We start from the raw sequence: 26,128 nt of genomic DNA on the forward strand, positions 1-26,128 counted from the left end.
AGGAGATTCGAGTACTGCCTCCACTATGAACGAATGTACGAGAGAGGGGGCAGCAGGAAGGGAGAAGAACGGAAGAATCAAGAATGACAAGACAGACCCCAAGACTGACTACATTAGAGGATCATGGGGGACAGCAGGGCATGAATACACATTACACTACGAGGGATTTTAACGTGAAAGACTAACCCTTCCTAATTCTGCTACTTTGGGCTTCTCCTCGTTAGTTTTGCAAACTCAGGAAAAATGAGATGTGCGTTATGTAACTGTGTTACCTTGTAATTCATAAACAGAGCCCGTGAACTGGTGCTATTCAAAATGGTTCCTAATTAGGAACTCTTAATGACCAGAAGGCAGCTTTAAAGGGAGGCAAGACACTGAATGCATTTTCTGCCCTATTTACTGGCTGTTCCGACGTAGCCCGCTTCCCATTTAGACGGCAGCTGCCCAGAACAAAGCCCGGCCCCGAGGACAGGCACTCTGCGGCACGGACCTCACATGAAAGGCTTGATAGCAACAGTGACTTTCTTTGAATCTTTAGAGGATTTCCTCTCGCTCAAGCAAGCAGAAACTTAAGACATCATTTTAAGAAAATGAGATCTGAAAAGTATTCCCGATCTCTTTCACTTCTGGGTGCTTGCTTCTCCGGCACACAAATAGACGGCCACTGCTCACTAGCTAGCTGGGTTATTTTTCCTGAGCTACTGACAACTTTTTAATAAACTGTCTTTTAAATTCATTAAATGGAAGAGGCAAAATAGGAGACTCCGGGGTACATAAATGGTTCTATCACTGCAGTGAGCCTGGCAATGCTCGAAGAAGCCACTGCCTTCAGCAGGCTCTGTGCTGCTCAGAGAGTTTGCCGGAAGCAAATTTACCGGTTCCTTACCCTCCTCAGCAATGACCGTTAGTGTGACGGTGACACCAGCATCTTTGATCAGCTGAACGATGCTATCATGGGACAGTTCAACAATGGACTGCCCGTTCACCGCAGAGATGTGATCTCCAATTTTCAGTTTTCCACAGCGATCGGCTGGACTTCCTTCTATGACTCGGCCAATTTTATGAGGAATTACTATGGGAAAAAATGCCCAGGTTTTTCAATTAGTTTAGTGTTGGATTTATCACCATCATTTAAAAAGTCAACATAATAACATCAAAAACATTCTTTAAGGGGTGCCTGGGTGGCTCGGTCAGTGAAGCACCCGACTTCAGCTCAGGTCATGATCTCACGGTCTGTGGGTTCGAGCCCCACATCTGGCTCTGTGCTGACGGCTCAGAGCCTGGAGGCTGTTTCAGATTCTGTGTCTCCCTCTCTCTCTGCCCCTCCTCCACTCGTGCGCTCTCTCTCTCTCAAAAATAAAGAAACATTAAAAAAACTCAAAAACCAACAACATTCTTTAAAAGTAGAGCAAAAAGGTATCACATGATCATCCTATGCACCCACAATTACTTCCATATCAGCTTCCACCTCTGGTGCACACGCACAGATACTCTTACATAGCTGCAGTCCGAACGTATAGACCTCTAGGCTATTTTCCACTTACCATAAGCCTTTCTCCAATTTTCATATTGCCATCCTGATAATCCTGTGTAAAGGCTACTGACCTCACTGATACTATCTCGTGAATCTGACATTCCTTGCTTCGTGTTGGCCACATTCAGGCCATCTCAGAAACGGCCACGGTGAGACCATCTTTGATTCTGTGGAAGGGGCATTTACTCCCACAGGGAACCGTGTGAATAAATGCAGTTCAAATTCAAGTTTAGGACTCCGAAGTTACTGCTCAGAAATCCAGGCACAGTGAAATGACTGCCTGTTAAAACGAATCCTACCTAGTTCTACAGCAAAATTAGTTTCTTTTGTTTATACCTTTAGATTTTTTTTTTTTAATTAGAAAAGCCGAGGGGAATCATAACATGAAATGTTTAACATTAAGATTATTTGGTTCATGGATAAAATCCTACCCTCAGTGTACAAAGCAGAGTCTAAGACATTTGCAAAGACATGCCGTGCAGTTCTATTAGCTCATGATGCTGAAGGCTTTCCTAGATGATTAAGACACTTTGCTGTTATTAGGGCTTAAAACAAGTTCTCAGACGTTCAGGAAATCTTGTCAAAATATCTTTCGCCCCTCTTAATAAGAAGCATTTGTATTAAGAAACAGATGTTCCTTCCATGTTCCTTGAGCATTTCCTCACTGGGGTCAGTAAATCTGTCGGCCATTTGCCTCCTGCTGACTACGGACTATTATGAAGAAGGAGAATTAATATTTAAAATGGCACTCTGAGTATGTTTCATTTCCATAGTAAAACGGGCTCCTTACCAGTATTTGAGTCACGGGTAGGTGTATGTCAGGGACATTTTAAGAGCCGTTCATTTGAACTAGAAGTTATTCTTAGCCATGATTTCTGTCCCCACGGACAGTGCTGTTCACTCCTCAGCTCTTCTAGGATTACACACAGGGAGAGATTTTATCCCAAAACAGAGGAAGGCAATGTTGGAAGCAACCGCCTTTCAGCTCTGAATTATTATCAAGCACTTACACCATTTGCCTTAAAACAAAGTAACTAGAAAAGTGCCAGGGCAGTGTGGGCCATGTCCTGTGCCCACGTCCTGTGCCAGGCCATGTGAGCGATTCACTGAGAACACAGGTGGCACTTCAGAAATGCCCGGTGAACCGGACAGTGGCTCTGTGGTGACCTTCCAACTCAATACCTTAGTTATCCTCCTCCTTAGAAAAGACCTACTTGTACACACTGTTCATTCTAGATGCCCCGAGAAGAAAATCATTCAGCCCCTTGGCAAAACATCCAACGGAATGAATCTCTGAAGTCTCAGTGACTCCTGTCTCACCATGTGAGCAATGTGCTCAAAGGGAATTGAAAAATCTTGGTACAGAATTTCCTGAAGGGTTAGTTATCTGGATGAGGGAAGGTAAGATCGGTTGGATTGTTCTAGTCTTGGCATTGACAGCAATACTATCAAAACAGTTAAAAATAGCAAAGAGACTGATAGGTCACTTCTGAACACTCTCTGAACGGACTGGGAAATTTCCAAGGTAACCCCGCAGAGTACACCTCTTGAGTCCTGCCCTGCTTTTGTTGGTATACAAAGTCCATAGGCATTTGCCATAAGACCAATTTAATCATCTTCATTCATCTTTGGCCTAAATCTGACTCCCGAACTGCCTTGTCCAGCTGTGGAGATCACTTGGGTGCTCTTAAAACACTCCTTTCAGGAAAAGAAAGGACAGTAGCTGGAAATGTCCCCTCTCAAAGAATCCTTTGCGACCGGAACTGAAAAGTATACGATAAGAAAGACAAACACTAAAACCTGTGAACTACTGGCGAGGCAGAAACTAGCCAAGTCCTTTTCATCTTAAATAGATGTCTTTTCTCGGTGCTCCATTCATTTAGCATTTACACAAGCTGGGTCCAGGGCAGCAAGGGTGCCAGACCCAGATCTCTGATCTTCGAAAAAGTCATCGGCAGAGAATCTCAGAATTTCATAACTGGTGTCAGAAATGCTACCGGGAACTCTACTTGTGATAAATGTCACCAGAAAACACATTTAATCAGAAGGAAGAAATAATCTTTCCTGAACAGAATACCAATCTATACCAAGACAAGGTCCATAAAGAATGATCCGTTCTGACAGGTTTCCTGCCTTTTCACCTGTGCTAACTCTGGTCTCAACACACCTTTTTCTCTGTGATGCAGTCTGCAGCCACTGCTCAGTCTTTGTGAGTGAAAACTCCTCACCCAAGCCTCCCCCCAGGCTCCCCTTCCATCTGTAAGAGATGAATGGGAGTCCAGGAAGAATGCTTGCAGGGCTCAGCATTCTGTGGGATTATTAACTAGCATTTCAATGAAATTACCAATTCGGGTTTTGTGCCAATGACTGAACATCTCAAGTACTTTACATAAAGTTCATGGACACCCGAAGCCTAATTTGCCATTCAGGTTGATAATTAATGAGCTGCAAACACTCATTTCCTACACGAGCTGCTGCCTCAATCTTACATTTTAATTGGGCTTTCTTTCCCATCTCATTACTCAAGTATTGATAAACTTTTTAAAATTTCTTTAAAAAAAAATCAAGAGACAGTAGACTAACAACTTTATGAATAACACGACAGTGACAACAGCAGCAGAAGCTACAACAAGCAACAGCAGCTAACATTTCTTGATGGTCCGGGCTAAGGGCCTCGCACGCATTACCTCCTTTGATCCTCAAACCCCCACGAGACGAGAAGTGTTACCGTCATCCTCATCGTAACAGAGGAAATTGGAGCTCTTGGAGGGTAAGTAATTTGCCCAAGATCAGACAGCTATTAAAAGACACAGCGGAATCTGAATCCAAGTTTGCCTGATTACAGAGCCCAACACTTACCGACCCTGTCTTACACAGATATCTCCCTCTGTGAGACACAAAACCATCAAGATAGTAAGAAACAACTAAAATGAATAGGTGTAAAAATAGTTGAAAAATTTAAATGTAAACAGATACACACAAATAAAAAGAATTACTTAATGTACATTAAAATGCAATATAAATTTTAAATACAAACTAAATAAAAATGTTAAACATATTTAAGGAATGCGACCTATTTTACTGATTTCTTCTGTATCGCTTTGTTTCATGGTGGACACTAGCCTCCTCCCCTTCCCCTAATTTCTGCAGTCCTAGAAAAGGAGTATGTTCGGTAGAAAAAGCAGTTAGCAGCTATGACACCGAGCAGCAATCTTGCACTATTTTTGTTCATCTGAATGCGTGGGATCATTGTATGGCATTAGAATAAGAATATGGTTCTCTGAAATGGTTATTTGGTTTGGGAAATACTGGTTTCCAGTGATGCAACATAAAATCCCCCAAACCTGCTTTCTTTCATTTTTCTAACACAGGCCACATAATCATCCTCAGAGCATCAGTGACAGTTCCGAGTGTTACCATGGCAACTGCTTGTGGAAAATGGAAACTAGTATCAGTGAGCAGTGACCTGATACTATAGTAATAACTCATCCATGCCACAGAATCTTCTTCCTTTACACACTTGCATTAATTTTAGCAAGATTTTTGCAAATGGGTTTGGCCCACAACACTGCTGAAAGGGTTTCCTTCTTTTTCAACGATTTTAGTGGCCGTCTAGTCTAAGAGGATCTCACTACTCAAGATACACTCAAATCTACTGGCAGAGAGAGGAGCACATTTTCCTGTGCTCAAAGATTTTTATCATTTGACTTGGAAAAATAGTTACCCAGACAAGTCTGACAGAAAAAAATCTTAAGGGTCTGGTTCTCATCTTATATTCATTTGGGTCTTCTAACTGTATTTAAAGATGATTATTTCTTAGAAACAACATTTAATATGCTGAATCTTAACAACCCTGAACATATTAGAGGTAATTCCTCCTTTGTTGAAGGAATTAGTATATACATGCACCCTTCCCAGATGACAATATTCTGTTAAACTGGGTTCAGGATATTTAGATTAATTTTTAAAGTTCTGACAAAATTTTTACTTTTCAGTGAAGCATATATAAAAGATAAGCATGCCTCTTGTCACTCAAGAAGGTTCCTTTATAGCTGGAATATGGCCATTGTTATTAAATAATACAAAAGGACCATTTAAGACATATTTGGGTCAAGATTCTTCTATTAATCTATTTTGCTTCTTCTCAACTGCTTCTAGCATTTAATTCACTTCTGCAAACACAGTTTCTCCCGATTTAAAAAAACCCTATGCCTCCTTATTTTAAAAAACTCAGCATTGTCCTTTCACTGAATCTACTAGGGCACGCCCCTAATATACTGCCACAATATAATCTTGGCGCAAAGTGTGCTGCTAAGACTTATTTTATGGAATCTGAGATGACAGATTCACCTGCAGCCTGGAAGTTTGGTTCGGACTAGCTGGTGTTGAAAATAAAATATTCATCGTTCTTAAAAAGGTAAGTCTCTAAGGCAATTCATACATGATTCCTAATTAGTTTCACAAAGCCCACAGGGAGACTCAGAACACCGCAATTGCAGGGAGGGACAATCGGAGATAGCAGCCCTTACCTCCTGGAGGGGGTTTGTTTTTGGAGGTGAGGATGACGAAGCCAAATCCTTCATTTTCTTTTCGGTGCAAGACTACATCGTAGGCCTCCTGTGGAGCAGGCCTGGCTGGGACCTCTGCTCGGTTCAGGCGGGGAGAGCCATTCTGGGTTGAAAGGAAGGCTTGAGAGCTGTCATCCTCAGGTTGTTTCTCTATAATAAACATGACCAAGTATTTCTAGAACATCATAATTTTTGTTAACTTAAGTGTTTTTGTGCTAGGATTCTCACAGGAAAATGTGGCTTCAAATAACATCTAGGATAGAAAAGCAACCTCCCCATGTGAGCTCTGGCCATCTTAGATGAGACTCAGATTGAGTCTGTCTGACATCTTAAACACTTTTAAAGTGTGTACCCGGAAGAATTATATGTTTTCTCATTTCAAAGGAAGCTTTTCAAAGCTTTCATCAAAGTTCCTGGTAAACCAATTCTTCTTGAAACTGTTTTCATTCCAGCAAGATTTTGACCAGTAAAAATTTAACAACAGTTGGTAATGAAAACTGACACAGTAAACTTCCTTTTAAAATCAACTGTAGGGCGCCTGGGTGGCTCAGTCGGTTAAGCGTCTGACTTCAGCTCAGGTCATGATCTCGCGGTCTGTGAGTTCGAGCCCCGTGTCGGGCTCTGTGCTGACTGCTCAGAGCCTGGAGCCTGTTTCAGATTCTGTGTCTCCCTCTCTCTCTGACCCTACCCCGTTCATTCTCTGTCTCAAAAATAAATAAACATTAAAAAAATTTCTTTTTTAAATAAAATCAACTGTAAATATGACTTCGTGCTGTGACTACCACTTGTGATGTTGGGGAGGCCAGTGCATCAGGGCAGAGGTGCCCCCCGTTATCAGCTGAGAAGTGAGCTGTCAACATAGGATTTGTCTTATGCAATGTGTCTTCAACTTCAGTTTCCTGATGGATGAGATCAGATGCGCTAACCATCAGCAGCCCTACTCCTCCCCCATCCAGCAGATAACAGGCTGTCCGCACGAACAGCCAATTCTCCAAGGCAGAGAACAGGTCATACGAATCCCCAGCAAATGGAGAGTTAACGTATACCTTTCTCTCCTACCCAATTATGTCATCAGAATTCAAGAAAGAATGACATAACTTAGTCCTGATTAAAAAAAGGGCAAATTTTGTGCCATAATTTGATACAAACCATCATTAACCATCATGAGACACTGCCATTAAGGAATATCCATTTATAAGGGCTCTTCTGCCTCAAAATCTACATGATTCAGAGACGACGTTTTAGAATTTCAGCAAAGTGCCACGAACGTCCAATCATTAATGAAACATAAAAGGGCTTTTGGTTTGTTTTTATTTTTGTTGCATAATGTATGGTTACAATGAATTAGCTAAACGCCTCCAGTAATATCAAACCACTATAAAACGTCTTCATGAGGCTTCCCAAGACAGAGCCAACCTCTCGTACAACATCACATTTTTTTTTACTACATGTGGTTATGTACTGACTCCAGCATCACTGCAACACTGCATGAAAACCTGTATGCCTCTCTAAATGTCCGATGTTTATGAAAACAGGCCTTTACCTTGGATGTTGCAATCAAAAACACAGTGCCTCATTTTTTAAGAGTAAAGCAAATATTCATCAGGTCAACAATCATTCACTGATGTCTACTCTGCCAGGAAGGCACTCTTTTATGTGCTGGGGATACAGCAGTTAACTAAATGGATAAATATCCCTACCTCTACGAGGCTTACATTCTTATGCTACCGGGTAGTCTTTTTAAAATTTTAAAAAGTGGCAAGAATTCACTTCTCAAAATTCCGATGTGATATTCACAAAGCTATTGATGAGAAAAATGCACTTAGAGCCTCGTATCATGGTTTAGACCCCAGACTCTATAATTAAACTCCTGTCTTAATCCTGGCCCTACTGTTCACCAGGTATGTATCTCCCAACCTTTCTGTGGGTAATTCTAAAACTGAATAATGACAGTATTTATATCACAGTGTTATAAAGACTAATTAAAAGAATCCATAGGTCTGAGATATAGTAAGCAACTCAATAAATGTTTTTTAATGTTACATTACATTATATTATAACTTCTCAAATAGAACCATTCTATCCTCTGAATATTTAGGAATTCATCAGGATCCAAAATCTTTTGACATTCAGCTAATGGGATATCTTGGTATGACTAAAACACTGTATCTAAGAGAACAGATTTAACCCGGTGCTCCCATCTACGATACCACGTTGGCAAAATGTGCCAACACATTAACATAATCTCAATATGGAGGCCCAAAATTTATTTGTTTTTTGATAAGAGTCTTTCTGGATCCTTTTGACCTTTCATGGCCTTCCACAATGAGGCCCTGGATCATACTAAATGGATTATCTCAGACAGTATTAAACCTAATAAAGGAACCTGCAAAACTACAAAGAAAATGGGCTAAGTCTCTTTGTTTCTTTTTGAACCTATCAGAGCAGGAACAGGTTCACATACCACCATAGAAGATCTTTCTTCTGACGGTTAATAGCACGTGGCCATTTCGAGCAGCCGTCGTCATGAGGTCTAAGACTTGTTTGTGTGACTTCCCTTTAACAGGAATCCCATCGATGCACATCAGTTCATCAGCTGCACGGAGCCGGCCATCTTTCTCAGCTGCGCCCAGAGGAATGATGGCCCCAATATATATCTGATAAGATAACAAAGTGTAGGTTGGTCTCTACAGTCAACTAAGAGCTACTATGATCCTCAATAGCTATGTTAAGGACTTCCTGACTCAATACTATGCAAACCAACATATTTTTGCAGTTCAACTATGAACATTCATAGAAGGGGGTTATCTTAGAAAGTGACCATTCTACAAAATGGCACTTCAGATAACCACACTACATGATCTCTTCTCGATCTTTGGGGTTGAATAAAAACAAGATAGAAAATGCAAAGCTGTTTAATAACTTAAAAAGTACCACTATCAGTTCCATCAATATAACAAAACAAATACATTAAACTCAGAAAATACACTCGTGCAGAGTAGCTCCTAAAAAGTAAAAAAAAAAAAAAAAAAAAAGGATATTGAATGCCATCAGCTAAGATTTTCTACACGCTGTTCACAGCAACTGGGATCATTCTTAAGATATTCCCATCACATATGGTGATCAATACAAATTCAGTATATACAGCAGAGAAACATTTCTTATTCCTAAGTCTCAAAGCAGTAAATATCTTAGGGAACAGAGTGGTCTGAGGTCTACTTACATCTAGGTAAACAGATTTGGCTCATTTTGCTTGCTGGCAATTAAAATCCTGAATTATTAGGCTAGTTTCAGAGCTGTTAACACCTGACATTTAAGAAAAGGATTTGTCCCAAGTTGTTTGAGACAAATTCTTAAAATATCTTAATCAACTCTATGGGTATTAACAAAATAGGAACCATTAAAATCAAATCACATCTTCCACCAAGAACAATCAAGGTATATCTGCCCTATATAGGTTGACCTGCCTTAAGCTTTGTCTCTGGTGATTAACTATAACCAATATGACTAATTAGAACACATTTATAATACATAAATCAAATGCTCTATCCAGAAATGGAAAGAAGCATGTCATTTTAAAAGATTATTGTTCCTCACCTAACTTCCAAGCACAGTAAGAATGTCTTTCTTACATTATACAGAAAAAACACAAATCTCTTCTCAAACTCCACAAAGCACATTACTTCTTTGTCATTCAAACTAAGGGCCAAACTTAAAAAAACAGAACCCATTACATGTGTTCTCTAAACCTGAGGTGAGAATCGTGTCTAAAGTTCTAGGTTTGAAAGGCTTTATAAACATAACCCTTCTGCTTTCTGGACAGAAACACGACTTATTTTATTTTTCCCTAGTTTTATAGGTAGAGCGGATGGAATGGTATGCAAGGTACTGAGCTTGAAAATGTCAACCCACTAATGAGGGTAGGTGACATGATGTACGCAGCCTCAGGCCAACTGTTTACAGAGCATTCATTCAAAGGACAGACTGATTGTGGCAAACAGGATGCTAGATTATAGGTTTCTGAGAGAAGGCAAAGGTCTTAACTTTTGTTTAACAGAGGCAGGGGGAAATAAAAATGGAAAATAATGAACTGCAGCACATAGTGAAATACAGAAATTAATTACTGCCCACTTTCCAGCTGACATATTCAGTTCTTGCCTCAGCCACACCAAGGTCCCTGAGAAACCATGACACTAAGAAAAATGCAGTTCCTCCTCATGTTAATGACACGGATAGAGAAAACAAAATCTTATCTAAAAAAATCAAATAAAGCAAACACTATATTCTTCCAAACAGCTACTTAAAGATTCATAGGAACGGCCAAATTCCAAAATATCTGAACTTACAGACTGGTCCGGCCCCTCGCCTCCCAGTACCCGGAAGCCAAACCCTGACTCCTGCTTCCGAAGAAAAACATCCAAGTCTTTGGTGTTTGGTGCTAAGGAAAACCAGAAAATATAAAGAAAATGAAATACTTGCATTTATTTTAAAAAGGTTAAAATAAAACAATGCACTTATGTAGTAGGATACTATGATAGAGTTCAATAAACTGTAACCTCAGAACTTTCTGGTATGTGAAAACTTACACAAGAGCATACCACTATTGCAAAAAAAAAAAAAAAAAAAAATCAATCGTAAGTATTTTTTTCCAGCTCTAAAGAAAACTGTGCATCGAGATAGCTCGGGAACATTTACCCCTACATTCCATGTACTCAGCTTTACTCTGCCATTAAGTCCTAATGCCTTCCAAATCAATGTTATGATATTAAATTCAGCATCATCCAATTTAAGTTTGATGTTTGAGAGGTGCAAATTATGTACATTAACATCTGGGCAAATCCTAGGAAAAGAGAGCCCATAAAATGCCTTAATTCTACTCCTGAACTAATACCGTTGTTTCAGAAAAGCATCCCATATTCACTTAGCCTAATGGTGCAAAATGATATTAATTTAAAAGAAAATGACTGCTAATACCTATTATCAGCCCCATTTTCTGGCTGGGAAAACTGAGGCCTAGGTACGTGGCCTAGTGACAGCAAATAAATGGCACAGCTAAGATCTCGACTTAGCTTGATTTCTAGGGTCCAGGCTCTTAACTCACACTATTCTGCCCCAAAGGGTAGGTCCCATTCACCAGAATATTAAGTCAGGGAAATCTACTTCATGACTAAAATAATTTGATTGTCAAGAAAATATTCGTGTTATTCACAAAGTAAGAAGCGTTTTCTAGAAATATGTCGGGGAACTATATAAAAACAGAGATACCTAATGTTCCTTAGAAGCAGTCTCTTTTGAGAAATAATTTCTATCAGAATTACAGAACTTTAGAGATAAAACTCTTGAGCCCAACTCAGTTACTTTATATGGAAGGCCCAAAGGGACTGAGTAGTTCATATCAATACTAAGAATGTATCAGGCTATGAATGGGAAGTGAGAAGAAAAGGATTCTCCATAGTTATACTAATTTAAATTATTGCTTTGCTGTGCTGTGCTTACATCTGGTTTTCATCTTTCTAAATACGGCCTGGGCCTATTCAGGAGAAAGATTTACAGTTAGTTAAATTATTATGAAGTCAATTATATATGATATTTCCACCTGTGTACATTTCTAAGGTAGATTTAGATCTGCTTCTTAAAAACAAATTAAAAAAATTAAACCTACTTAATCTGCAATTTTACTTTGGAAAAGATTTATCATTTTAAGTAAATCAGCACAAAAATGAACTTCTGCCTTATGCACTCTCTCTGCACACCCCTCTCAGCTGGGTTCCTCTGACTGCGTCTACCCTGGTTTCCTCCATAGGCTGCACACGCTCTGATTCACCACCTCTCATACTCCTGCCAGGAACATCTCTTTGAAACACAAGTCCACGATGATCATCCCGGCAGTGAAACTATTCCGTGGCTCTCTATCGTTTCTGTGATGGACTCCAGCTCCCTCGGAACGGCCGACTCCGTCCTCCCCAACCTGTTCCTGCTCCCCTCTGCTCTCCCGTGCCAGCTGCACCCAGCCAAACCGGGCCACTGGCAGGACCCAGGCCATGCAAGGTCAATGTGCAAAGGTTGCTCCTGCTTCCTTTCCCTTTTCATCTGCCTCATGAACACCTCTTCGTCTTTGAAGACTTGTTTCAGGCTTAACCTCCTATCTGAAGCAGTATCTGACACTTCCTACTACCCACAGTGGTAAAATTGATTGTTTCCTTCTTCAGATCCGTGTGAGGCTGGTTTGTACTTATTTATTTTCTATGTAGGTTTAATTATCATTTTTGGTTGCACAGCCTATGGACCCTGTTTATCTCTGTATTCCCATCACCTACTGTGTGTTAGGTAGATCGTAGGCACTTAATCCCTGGTTTTGGAAAAAAGTGAGTGAATGAGTATTGAATACAAATGGAAGAAACCCAGAGTCATATGAACATGGGGATGAAGGAATAACTTTTCAACATGGTTTGGGAAGGTCCCAGTTTTTTAGAAAATTCAAATTTATTTTGTCGCATGCTCTCCTGAAATATTCCACAACTACTTACGTTTATCTTCATATAAAGTCTTAGATTTCAGGTAGACCTCAGAAGGATCCAATTTCGGGGATCCTGACCTGATAATGCTGGGTGGAAAAGGCATAGGCTGGGGAATGGGCTCATTTATGGCCTCCAAACTTCCTGAATTTTCCTTTTTATCTGTTTTCTGAAATGGAAAAGGGCCTTACTTAGTATGTGTTTAAAACCAGATGGTCGATTAGTTCATCAAACTATTGTGTGACCCGGGTATGTCAACTGATTATAGGTGAGCAGGTGGCAGGGTCAAAGCCACAGCATATTTGCAGTCTTGTCAGAATTCACCTGCATAGCCGTGTGTGCTTGGTTAAAACATATTTTACTTAAATTAGAAAAAGTTTATAATGATGTCAACGGAAGGGCCTGCATTAGTCCTACGTTTACATGACCTTGCCCTTTTCTCCACCACCAAGACACAAGCTGACTTTGAGAAGATGAACACAGGGACGCAACGCAGCACTGCTGGGCGGGAGGGAGGACCTTCGTGAAGGTCTGGATCGGCCCCACTGCCCCACTCCCTCCATTTAATTCCCCGTGAAGATGTCTGAGATACCATGCTTTCTGAGAAAATGGAATAGGAAGTGTTAACTCTAACTCGGGTTACAAAGAGGACACTACGAATCCCCTGCGCGGCCGATTCAAATACGTGAAGGAGAAACGCACCACGCCGGGCAATCCAGCAAGGGAAAACGGGAGCATGTTTTCCTGTTTTTTCCAATGTGACAAAACTTTCCCAGAATAACAGCCAGGCAAAATGATTCAATAAAATTTTAAAGATGAGATCCAATACACAGCCGAAGAAAATAAATATGGTTTTGAGAACAGCTGGTTATTCTGAATTATCGCTTGTGGGGGGCGGGGGGGGGGGAGGGAGAGGGGGCAGGGGGAGGTTATAGACGTTTCCGAAAAAATAATGCTGAGGAGGATGGAGCACCGGGGGCAGCTTATGAGGGAGTGGTATGAGGACAGTCGCTACGAGTGTTGTTCCCGGGGGCACCCTTCACTGACCCAGACCTGGTCGGACAGCAAGAAGAGGAGGGCGGCCTCCTCCCCCCTCCCCGACTCGTCCCAGGATTCTGTCAGAGCAGGCACAAGGTCATCAGTTAGAAAGCACTGGGGTCACCCTGGCTGCTCTTGGCGTCTATTATGAAACAGACTGGCAGCACAGAAGTTAAAAAACAATGACTAGGGGAACCAGAGAAACCTAGGAGAACACAGTGCAATTTTAACTAAATAGGCAGAAAGCATTTCTGTTCACACCGGCTGTTAAGTGGTACAGTCTATAAAAATGCAGAATGTTTCTGTCCTTTTGATCCATGAAACAGCAAATTTGTAGAGGGTCCTATTCGGTGGACTAGAATTAATGCATTTTCTCTCTGATGGTCCTTCCTTTAAGCCTGTGCTTTCTGGTTATGGAAGACCCATCTTTCATTGGGAGATGACAGGCTCCCAATCGAGCAAACTAGAACTAAATTAGGTTTTAATGCGTAATTGTCTTTATATCCACACCCATATAACTGTGCGTATTCTGGCAGCTACATGTCTGCACCCAGCACATTTTCTTTCCTGGCACTGTTTGCTGTGCCCTTTTTTAGGTCTTATTTGCGATACAGGTCCTTAAATAGGCTACTCAGTTATTCAGAAGAACGCCAAAGAAAATGCTGTTTCAAGTCTGACAGCCTTTCACTTTGATAACAGGCAGATTGGGCACCGAGGCCCCAATTACTCTAGAAAGTCTTGTTTAGTCCATTGTAAGAAGGTCCTCTCAACGTGGGTATTTATGGTCCCCGTGAAATGACATGAACCTCCCACTTCTTTTTGGGCATCAGGGAAGAAGCAACAGTTTTTATTATCTGCCCTAACATTCAGCCCCTCCTTACCCTTGCTCCTCTGAGACGCAAAGAAAACAGAAGGACCCCTAAGTAGGCACTTTAGTGTGTTCACGTTTCACCATTTAGAGGACAGGGCTGTTGGGAGTATGGGCCTCGAGTTTTCCTTCAACAGAAATACTTCACCGGGAAAGCACACCTCCTCTCTAACTCACACGCTTCCCCAGAGCTTCTGATACAAGCCCAGGGCAGAATGCCTCCTCACTTCTCCCAGTCGATAATCACCACCACAGAGGGCTGCTCTTAACGGAGGGGAACGTGGCATCTCCTTTGCTGTGTTGGGAAGAAGGATTTGAGGACCACTGTATACTCACCATCTTGGCAGTTTTAGTTGGTGAAGGAGGACCTTAAAAAAAATGAGCCAAATTTTAAAAACAGAAGAAGCATTCCCAGATCACAAGTACTGCTCATGTCTATGATAAAACTAGCTTCAACTTTTAGTGGGCTAGTAAATTCTATGGTCAACACCCTCTATGTGCCAGGCATTGTACATATATTATCTCATTTCATTTTTCTGACAATCCTAGGCATAAATGTTACTATAGATCAGGTAAACAAAGACTCAAATAAATTATATTACTTCCTTATAGCACAGAACCAACACGTAGCAAGGGAGGAAACTGACATCAGTCCTATCTGACACCAAACCCTGGTCTCTTTGTTGTATTTGTCGGAACCCTGGATAACTCTCCAGCACTCACAGGGGGATCTTCCCCCAGCTCTGAGCACATTCTACAGTATCACACAGAGAAGAAACAAAAATAGTTCAAAGAAATGAGAATAGTGAAAAACATCCCAATGAAGTTCAACTGCTCATTTGCCTCAAAAATGAAAACTAAAAGCCAGAGAGAGAAGTGCGAAGGGCTAAATTTTATTCTTTCAAATACTAGTCGTTCATAGGTATGGATTTACGAAAGCCCATCAAAATCCAACTTTATGATTAGTCCTCGGAACTGGATTTATGTCTGCGAGCAGTTCAAGTCAGCTGATGACCTTGGAAAATAAAAATTATATTTCTCTCACATGAGTACTGTGGGATTTAATTAACATTTACGGACAGATACTAAAGCTTAAGATAAAAGCCTTATGAGCACCAGCTATCATGATTGCTTTTACAGAACAGATTAATACACCATCCAACATTTTGCGTATTCACAGAGACGCTAGCTCTTTGAAAACATCTTCGGTACATTACAGAGGTCCAGATGAAGTACCACTGGTTGAAAGCGTCTATTTCTATTACTGTCATCAACAGAGAAGATGTAATGAAGAGGACACGTTTCATTTGAAGCAGCATAATGCTGCGACTCTCTCTCATCACGAAAGCCGTAAATCAGATTTTAAAGAGAATACGGAGGGAAGAAAATCCATCACGGACACGAATGAAACCACTAATAACTGGAAAAACTGCTGAAGATAACTGCTTACGGAAGCAGGCAGACAGAACCTTAAGGAAAATGCACACTAATTACCAGTTAAATCGGCTGGGAAAAGAGGGATTCTGCCCTGGAAGGAAGGACGATTAACAGATATAAATGCATGAACAATGAAGCGTTTTCCTTGTGCTTTTTTACTCACCTCCTCTCAAGATAAGCAATGGTACATCTGCACCTACTGGAAACTGCTTTAGCACCTCTACCACTTGGAGATGTGTTAAATTCTGCACATTTTGATGGTAAATTTCCTTAATTATATCCCCCTTCTGTAGGCCTTGACACCACTGACTATCCAATATCATTTTGACCTTCTGTCCTGTTGGGCTGTCAGCAATTGCAAACCCAAAGCCTTTAGGGCCCTTAATCAGAGGGATAGTCACTAGTTCAGGCTGGGAGCTGCCTGATGATGCCATCGATGCTCTCTGCTCGCTCGGGTCTGATGGTCCATTGAGACGGTCACTGATCAAAGCGTGTCCCGGTTTTCCATTCTGGTCCAGAACCACTGCTCCTGACTTAAAATCCTGAGTATTCACACAAGTCTCTCCCTTGGTTAATGACTGTCCGTTGATGACAGGCGTAGCAGCAACAATGTCCACAACAGGATCTTCATTGTCGTCAGGGAGTGGATACCCACGACATAAAGTGAGGTTTACATACTGATTGACAGGTACCAATTGAAACATCTGGACAACATCTGCATGGGTGTGACCAAGGACACAGTTGCCATTGATGTCTACAATAACATCACCTGCGAAGACACAATCGTGTTCAAAACATTAAAGCCACCAAAGTAAGTTAATTTTCTGTTGGAGGAGGAAGAAAAATCAATTTATCATCTAAATCTGAATTCTGGAACCCTCTTGCTATTCATTAACTGGTGAAAAGACAGATTTTGAACACAGACACGTACGTCATTCTCCCTTCTGTGGTTCTTCTCTAAAAAGAATACAAATGTATAAAACCTTAATTATCTCTGCAGCAGAGTTATGACCTCAAGCTCAAGGGAATCATTTGGAAAATAACTGTAGATTCACACTGTCACTGTTAGTATATCCTCTGAGTCATACCTAAGCAGTCACACAAAGCTAGGCATGGAGTATTCAGCACGTGGAAGAGGAGGAAATAATTCCATCAGCTACTCGTACAAACAGGCGATCTTTAAATACCACCTTATTTCTTCATCTTAAGAGGCCATTAATTACAAGGTGCTTACAAATTCTTCCTAGTTTGAATAATGTAGGCCTGAAGAGGAGAATAATGTAAAGTTATGAATCACTTTGCCTTTAGCATCCCTTCTTTTCATAGAGATTTTCAATTTATTGTACTCAGACTTCAAAAGGAGAAACACGCGACAAGAAAACTCAACCCAAGTGAAGAACGTATTATTTAAGACACCAAAAAGTCAGCTAAACTAATTCTTGTAAAATTCGGTTTTGCTTTCCCGATATACATTACTCCAACCACTTTGTTCCAGAATCATTGCTACTTGACATTCATCAGCAGGGAGGTTTTTTTAATGTAGCCTTAACTTTTAAAATCTGTCCTCTAATGTCTCATCCATTTGCTGTTTTTATTTGAATGTGATTATTTAAAAGGTTATTGCCAAGTAAAGATGCTTTAATTTGTTCTGATTGCACGTAGGCTTTGAAACATCAACACGAATGGTATTTAAAAACAAATGTGAGTGTGCAGAAATTTGTTTCATAATCTATGAAGACACAGAAATAATTAGACTAATAAGAAACAAAGTTCTGTCTTTTCCTCCCCTGGTAAAAGTTTCCAGAATGTCCACAGAAGTATTGTATTGCTATGCAAATTAGACGTCAGTTTTAGACATATCTGCATCTATATTAAGAAACAGCATATAGGGGCGCCTGGGTGGCGCAGTCGGTTGGGCGTCCGACTTCAGCCAGGTCACGATCTCGCGGTACGGGAGTTCGGGCCCCGCGTCGGGCTCTGGGCTGATGGCTCAGAGCCTGGAGCCTGTTTCCGATTCTGTGTCTCCCTCTCTCTCTGCCCCTCCCCCATTCATGCTCTGTCTCTCTCTGTCCCAAAAATAAATAAACGTTGGAAAAAAAAAAAATTAAAAAAAAAAAAAAAGAAACAGCATATACAAGAGCTACAAAATGTTTTGTGGACAAAATATTACAGAAGTCAAGACTGGGGCGCCTGGGTGGCTCAGTCGGTTGAACGTCCGACCTCAGCTCAGGTCACGATCTCGCGGTTCGTGAGTTCGAGCCCCGCGTCAGGCTCTGGGCTGATGGCTCAGAGCCTGAAGCCTGCTTCCGATTCTGTGTCTCCCTCTCTCTCTGCCCCTCCCCCGTTCATGCTCTGTCTCTCTCTGTCTCAAAAATAAATAAATGTTAAAAAAAAATTAAAAAAAAAGTCAAGACTGAAAGCTTAAACATTTTTACTATTAACTTTAATCTCTAGAGTTTGTTACTCTCATAAATAAAGAGCGAAAATAATTTTCCTTATAAATATAACTTTTGATTATTTTAAGTTTTCTTGTTTTAAGTCTCTGTCACTTAAATGGGAAAGCATAATATGAGAGATGTCATATCCTAATCGAAAATAAGTTGATATATGCCATCAAAAGTACTATGACAACTGAACTATCCAAACGGGGGACTCACTTGCATGGTATATGAAATATCAGAAAAGTCCAGCAAAACGGCACAAGAAGCAACCTCAGTGACACAGTAAAATCTTTCTGGAAAAAGGTGCTTACACCTCCCCCACAATTGTAACTGGTCTTGAACTTCCTCTAACCCCCTCAGCCATAAAAACTGCCAGCCATATAAAAATATCTAACAATTACCCAGTAAAGACTTTGGGAAAACTATACAAAAGACAAATTTACACAGCCCTGTAAAAACGGTAATTTCATGTCTGTAATTCTTAACATGGGAGTTTAATTTTACTAACAACCAATAAGACTGAGCAAGCAAAAACCAAACCAAACCAAACTTGGGAAAATTTGTGGGACATCATTTGTTTGATAATCACTATAAACATCACAATGGATCATTTTCCCTCAAGATTACAGGTAAATATTAAATAGTTCCAAAAGTACCCTACATCATCAAAGAAAAACAACCAGTTTTCCGAGATGATTAACAAATCTTTATCTTAGCACGAAGAGCTGTCTCAAGGTGATACAAATTACTCCAAAAATTAATACATTTCATATGTTTTTTCCAAGTTTGCACTTACTTGTAAAAAATGGCCCTCTCTCAAAATTACTACGCACTTAAAGGATAAACTATTTTAATACAGGAATTTTCCTACCCTGTTGTATAATTTAGTTCTCTCTCTCTCTCAACTATATATATGTAGTATACACATGTAGTTAGAACATATGCAAAATATATTTATTATATGTAAGTTTTATAAATGTATGTATAAACAAAACCTTTTCACTATAGTTTTTGTTGACAGTATCATTACTCTTCAAATAATTCTGAAAAATTTGCTACCTGGTGCAATTTTCCCATCCTGAGCTGCAGGACCATCTTTCAGCACATTTTTCACTTGTAGGAACTCATCAGGCCTATCTCCACCAATAATGGTAAAACCAAATCCCATTGTGCTTTTCTTCAATGATGCTCGAATAAGGATGCCTTTCAGCTGTGATGGATCTCGAGTAAAGTGGGATTTTTCCATATCTGTACCAAAATGAGAAATGGGTTTGAGAGTGAAAATACTTACAATGAAGATGGCCCTCAAAGTCAAACTTTCAAGACAGTATATAAGTAGAAGAAATCATAAAAGAAAGCACATTAGAGAGAATCTAATACTATGAAGCAGAATTTAAATTAATAAACTATAAATCACTTGAAAAAAAAAAAAACCTTAGCCAATGGTTCATTTCTCTTTTATAGGACTCTTCTATGTTATATGAAAGGTAAAAACACCTACTTTATCACCCCCTCATTGCCCAATTTGTTTGTCCTTTCTCTCATCCCAAAGAGTCCTTCATATGAAGTCCAAATGAGACACCTGAGGGACCACCTTTATTATTAAATTCCTTAAAGTCTTGGACATCATTCAGCCATACATTTCATTTAAAAAAGCATCTACTGAGCTCTACTGAGAAAACACTGTTCTAGGAAGATGAAGGCAACTGTCACAAACTTATGAAAAAGAATATACTGGGAACTTTTTATAATTCACAACTCAGGCTTTCTGTAGCCTTCAATTCGTATCTGATGTGAAGGCATGAATCCCTGACCTACCAGTAAGTAGCTTCACATTTCTTTCCCTTTTATTCATGTTCAGTAAATACTTTAGGAAGAAAACAAACATAGCTCCATTAAAAAGCCTATTTTTAGAGGTTTCCTCAGATGATCCTAAAACTAAAAGTGATCCATATTTGCAAGTAGCACCACCCTTCTCTCTCCCCTCCTCTCCTTGACCACGGCTGTCATTAGGGCACTTTGAGAACCGTGAAAGGGTCAAACTGTGCAGAGTAAGAGCTTACGGAGTGTTGTTTAAATGAACTTTTGAAATGATAGTCTAACATTTTCTGTCAAATATTTAATAGTTTATTGAGATAAAACCACATATGGTAGAACTCGGCCATTTAAAGTGTACAAGTCAATGCTGTACCCCCATCACCACCACCTGATTTTAGGAAATCCCCCCACCCAAAGAAAACCGCATGCCTGTTGCGGCCACTCCCCATTTCTCCCTAACCTGTGCTCACACCCTAGTGTTTGGCAATCACTAATCTACTTTCTGTCTACAGCTTTACCCAAACTGGACGTTTCATATAAATGGACTCATATAATATGTGGTCTTTTGAATGATTTCTTTCACTGGGCATAATGTTTTTGAGGTTCATCGGTAAGTTTTAGCATGTGCTAGTACTTTATTCCCTTTTTATTGACAAATAACAGTCCATTGCAGGGATATATTATATTTTACTTCCCCATTTTTCAGTTGATGGACATCTGGGTTGTTTCCCCTTTCTGGCCATTATGAACAATGTTGTTATGACCGCTCGTGTACCAGGTTTTGTGTGGGTACATATTTTCAGTCCTCTCATGTATATACGAGGACTGAAGTGTAGCCATTGCCATAAACATAGAGTAACTTTGTTTAACATTTTGAAAAACTGCCAAACTTGTCCAAAGATCCTGCCCCATTTTATACTTCCACCATCACGCAGGAGGGCTCCGATTTCCCTGCTGTGTTGCTAACACTCGTTACTGTGGGCTTTTTGATTCTAGCCACTCCAGTGGGCATGAGTGGGATCTCACCGTGGTGTAGATGCTCATTTCCTTAGTGACTTAAATCAACAAAGGTGACTAGCTTCATACACGGCTCGCCCTCACCACTAGCGTCCAGCCCAGACCCATTTGTATGTGGCTGCTGCGGCCCCTCTTAAAAAGGCTTCGAAGAGACATGAGTTAAAGCTCGTTGTCAGTTAGAAAAGAGTAATCTTTGTGGCTGCCCCATAGGGTAGCACAGATTGTGCAGTGTGCAGCCAGCTCCCTCAAGAGACAGGGCTGCCCTGAAAATACTGACAAAGGCAGGCTTGGGGTGGGAGTAGGTCTACTTTATTTGACATGTTCTTCCTAGGTTGCTGATCTCTTACAAGTGAAAGCACTTGACATGAAAGAAGGAAAGGAAAGGGAAAAAGGAAAAGGGAAGGAGAAAGAAAGAAAGAAAGAAAGAAAGAAAGAAAGAAAAGGAAAGAAAGAAAAGGAAAGAAAGAAATAAAGAAAAGAAAGAAAGAAAGAAAGAAAGAAAGAAAGAAAAGGAAAGAAAGAAAGAAAGAAAGAAAGAAAAGGAAAGAAAGAAAGAAAGAAAAGGAAAGAAAGAAAGAAAAGGGGAAGGGGAGGGGAAGAGGAAGGGGGGGAAGGGGGAGAGGAAGGGGAAGGGAGAGGGGAAGGGGAGGGGAGGGCAGAGGTACCTAATTCATGGGATTGTTATAGGGATTGAACTAGGTAAAGCATCAAAAGCAACAAGGCCTGACAAACAGTAAGTGCTCAATAAATGCAGATGACCACAAACACATACATGCTGTCTAAAGAAGGAGGTTCCTGGCTTACAAAAGTGAATACTTCTCCATGTGGCAAGCATATCGTTGGAATGGATGCATCAAACAACTGCAAGATGCTATCAAGGCATCTGAAGAGGGACTGTAATATTAATAACCTTGCAGAGATATTGAGTCTTAGATGAGAAGATGTACACAAAGCATCCAATCGAGTACCTGACCCAGTATCTCCAATGAACGGTAGCCATCATTCTTCCAGAACTTCTATCGCTTCTAGGAAGCTTTTCTTGTCCTTCTCGTAGTCAGATTTAATTTTTCTCTCCTTTGTTCCAACTCTCTCCTTTGTTTATGTCTGTTATCATACTGTACTAAAATTAGGTGTCTAGTTCCCTGCCTGAACTGTGAACTCCTGAAAGACAAAGGCTGAGTCACTCTTCTTCTTTTAATGCCCAGCTCATAGGAGAGAGCCTGGTTATCTAAATTAATAGCACGCTCATGGTCCCTGCCCTCAAGGAGCTTAGAGTTTAATGAGGGAGAAAAAAATCTCCCTTGACATGTGCTATGAACACATGGGCACTCACAAACTGTATATTATAATACAAAGAACTCTGAATTTAAACTCCGTAAAACTAGGTGCAAATTCGGGCTTGACACTCACTGTGCTTCTAAGCAAAAGGCTTATCTCTACTAATGTCTCTCCTGTGCAATGGGGATTCATGTTTCCCTACAGTTAGTATCCTCTGTTTACCCTCTTTCAGTCAAAGCTATAAAAACAGTTGACTATACCCATCATCTCTGCTTCATCACCCACCATCCCCTCTTCCTTCTGCTGCATTTTTACTTCTTTTCCACTTGCTCTTGCTAGAGTGACAGATGACCTCCATATTGTCAACCTCAGCATACACTTTTCAATTTCCACCTTTGTTGACTTTTCAGCAACATGGGACACACTCAACTTCTTTTGGAAACTCATTTCTTCTCTTGGCTGCCTCCACCTATGGCCGCATCTCTTGTTACTACCCCACAAATCTCTCATGTGCTAGCTATTCCTATCTGTTCTTTGGCCCCTAGACCACCATTTCATGCACCTATGGTTTTATACATTCTGTTCCTTTTAACTCTTCCTGACACTTAAAGATCCACTTCTAAAGTGTCCTCTGCTTTGAAAGCTCCTCTGTGTCCTTGACCTGCTCCACCAAAGGAGAGGTGAGCACTCCCTCCTTTATGCCTATTAATACATCTCTATTAATACAACATGTATATCTCTATTAATAACAAGGAAAGTATTGGCCACCATTTGCCGGATACCATTGTAAGCACTTTATACATACTAATTTACATGCTTAGAAACACCTTCAGAGGTAAGTGTTATTCTTATTTCTATTTTATGGATAAAGACACAGGGGCACAAAGAGTTTAGGGAACTTATCCAAGGTTACACAGCTGGGATTCATACCTGATCCGTTGTCTGCACATTTAGCTGCTATCTAAGGATGGCACCTAACACCATATGTGGCAACCATTAATTTCCTATATTAGAATGTGAACTTTTTTTTTTGTAATGTTTATTCATTTTTGAGAGAGAGAGAGAGAGCATGAGCGATGGAGGGACAGAGAGAAAGGGGAACAGAGGATCTGAAGCAGGCTCTGTGCTGACAGCGAGCCCGATGTAGGGCTTGCACTCACCAACTGTGAGATCATAACCTGAGCCGAAATCTGACGCTCGCTCAACTGACTGAGCCACCCAGGCGTCCCCAGAATGTGAATTCTTGAGGGCAAGACCTAATCATTTTTGAGTAACATGTGACTGGCAAAGCACTGGGCATACAGTAGGTGCTCAAAAATATTTGTTAAACTAAAAATGCTTACTAAATCAAATGGAAAACTTAAGGGACGAGACTATGTTTTTGAAGAGTAGCTGTAAGAAACAAGTGCTTCTTGGGGCGCCTGGGTGGCTCTGTCAGTTAAACAGCCAGCTCTCGGTTTTGGCTCAGGTCATGATCTCTCCGTTCTTGAGTTCCAGCCCTGCATCAGGCTCTGCACTGACAGCAGGGAGTCGGCTTGGGATTCTCTCTCTCCCTTTCTCTCTGCCCTCCACTGTTTGTGTACACACTCTCTCTCTCTCTGAAAATAAATGAATAAACTTAAAAAACAAAAAAGAAAGTGCTTCTCTCATTGGCAACAGAAGTGGGGAGTCTACTTGATTATTATAATATGACTGTGTAGACAGAACCCTGGTTATTAATTACAGACAGAGCAGGGGGAAGGGATGGGGAGGGATGAGTAGAATGTAAGAAATTCCTGGGCAGCTTTTTCAAAATACACATGGCTAGGCTCATCAAAATATCAGGTTCTATGCATTTTAAAAATGTCCCCCAGGGGCTCAGACAGTTAAGCGTCTGACTTTGGCTCAGGTCATGATCTCGCAGTTCGTGGGTTCAAGTCCCTCATTGCGCTCTGGGCTGACAGCTCAGAGCCTGGAGCCTGCTTCGGATTCTGTGTCTCCCTCTCCCTCTGCCCATCCCCCACTTGCATTCTGTCTTTCTTTCTCTTTCAAAAATGAACGTTAAAAAAATTTTTTTTAAATGTTCGCCAAATGATTTTGAATTACTAATATCCTACCATTCCACCTGAAAATCAATGATACAGGCAAATAATATGGTGGATTTATTCATATCAGTTCACCAAGAATCCCGGATGGTTACAGACCTCAGACCTAAGCATTAACTTGGGAGAAGCTCACCATGAATTAGAGATCTCATACTGTCCTGGCCTGAAACCCTGGGAAACAATGCAATCTTCACACAGCAACCTCAAACCTGTAACAAAGCCATGCAACATCTTCCACCAACAATTTCACACTTTCCATATAAGCAGCATAGAAGTAGCAGGACTCTCAAAATGTTGAGATGTTTTATTAAGATAATTCCCATGTTTACAGTGATAACAATGAGACATTCTCTGTTGAACTTCAAAGCCCCAACAATAAAAAGTTCAAGCTCGCTTTCATTAAGTCAATAAATAAATTTCACAAGGTATTCTTGGGAGAAAGGATTGAGGGAAAAGTTCTACCTGGTTTTGAAGGCCCGGTATCAGCCTGTCCTAACTGCTTTTTCCGTTTGGCTTCCTCCACTGGATTTTCAAACTGGGTTTTCTGGTTAAGGTGACTGTAAAATGTGGAAAAATAAGCATTTCAGTTTAAGAAGAAAGAATTATGTTATTTTTAAATAGACGCTTATTCCATTCCATCCCCATATGGTTAAGGGGCAAACACGTATCTGTAGACTATGGAACTTAGAGAAGCTAAAAGACGGTAGATGGTTTTGGCAACTAAAGAAGGGCCCATCGAAGACACCTAGGGTGAAAGCTGCTGAAGGATTCACTACAGCTTCTGAATCAAGGAACCCCACAGAGCCAATGACAGTTTTCAAAACCGTAGGAGAAGCCCTCACATTTAATGCAATCAGAATGGTTGGCAATGGATCAGTTCATTTTCTAAAAAGCAGTTAATGGTAGGAGGATTTTAATTCAAGTTTTGTTAAAATGAAGCAGCTATAAAGCCGCTTTTGGAAAAATCTGAGTATAGCAGCTTTCTAGAATCTTAACTATTATTTTTCCAACTGACTCACCCACATCAATTTAGCAGAGCAACTAAGAGAGAGATTTGCTTGTATCAATTTGTATCACAGAACTTTGCCACACTTAAATTTTGTCATAATTATGTAATAATTAATATAATTAGGTAATTACATATAAATTTGACTGGTATTTCTGATTTAGGAACATTCACGACTGCTGTGGAAAGCGCACAGCCACGGGGAGACCAAGGGAGAGCGGCTAGCCAACAGCAGTCAATGCATGGCGGGCAAAAGTACGTTTCCCTGGGGCGGGGGGGGGGGGGCGGAGAGGGGGGGCGGGGGGGCCGGGGGGGGAGCAGAGCACCGTTTTGTCTGGCAAAGTCAGTCAAGTGGAAGCTGGGTGAGAACACAACTACTGTACAAAAGTTGTTTGAACAGGTTTCATACAGAAGCAGTGGGGTTTACATTCTAGCACTTCCACGGTACAAATATATTTCAGCCAAATGATACACATTTTCCGGTAGAATCCATTTTAACAAGAAGTAGCATTAGCAACTACCAA

At 40.6% G+C, this 26,128-nt stretch overlaps 1 protein-coding gene across 1 annotated transcript in view; it reads right to left on the reverse strand.

The window, feature by feature from the left end:
* The window catches only part of MAGI3 (membrane associated guanylate kinase, WW and PDZ domain containing 3), a 100,543-nt gene that overhangs the window by 19,989 nt on the left and 54,426 nt on the right, over positions 1–26,128 (reverse strand). The window contains exons 8-16 of the mRNA XM_047082297.1: positions 25,061–25,155; positions 19,461–19,649; positions 16,124–16,729; positions 14,860–14,891; positions 12,630–12,786; positions 10,449–10,540; positions 8,567–8,759; positions 6,064–6,252; positions 887–1,072 (exon numbers count right to left, since the gene is read on the reverse strand). Of these exons, the coding sequence (XP_046938253.1) occupies positions 887–1,072; positions 6,064–6,252; positions 8,567–8,759; positions 10,449–10,540; positions 12,630–12,786; positions 14,860–14,891; positions 16,124–16,729; positions 19,461–19,649; positions 25,061–25,155 (1,739 nt within the window). The remainder of the gene's footprint in view (positions 1–886; positions 1,073–6,063; positions 6,253–8,566; positions 8,760–10,448; positions 10,541–12,629; positions 12,787–14,859; positions 14,892–16,123; positions 16,730–19,460; positions 19,650–25,060; positions 25,156–26,128) is intronic.

Source organism: Lynx rufus, unplaced genomic scaffold, assembly GCF_022079265.1.
Source record: "Lynx rufus isolate CCGP_SWC_20201006 ecotype Redwood Valley unplaced genomic scaffold, mLynRuf1.p SCAF_2, whole genome shotgun sequence".
NCBI lineage: Eukaryota > Metazoa > Chordata > Mammalia > Carnivora > Felidae > Lynx > Lynx rufus.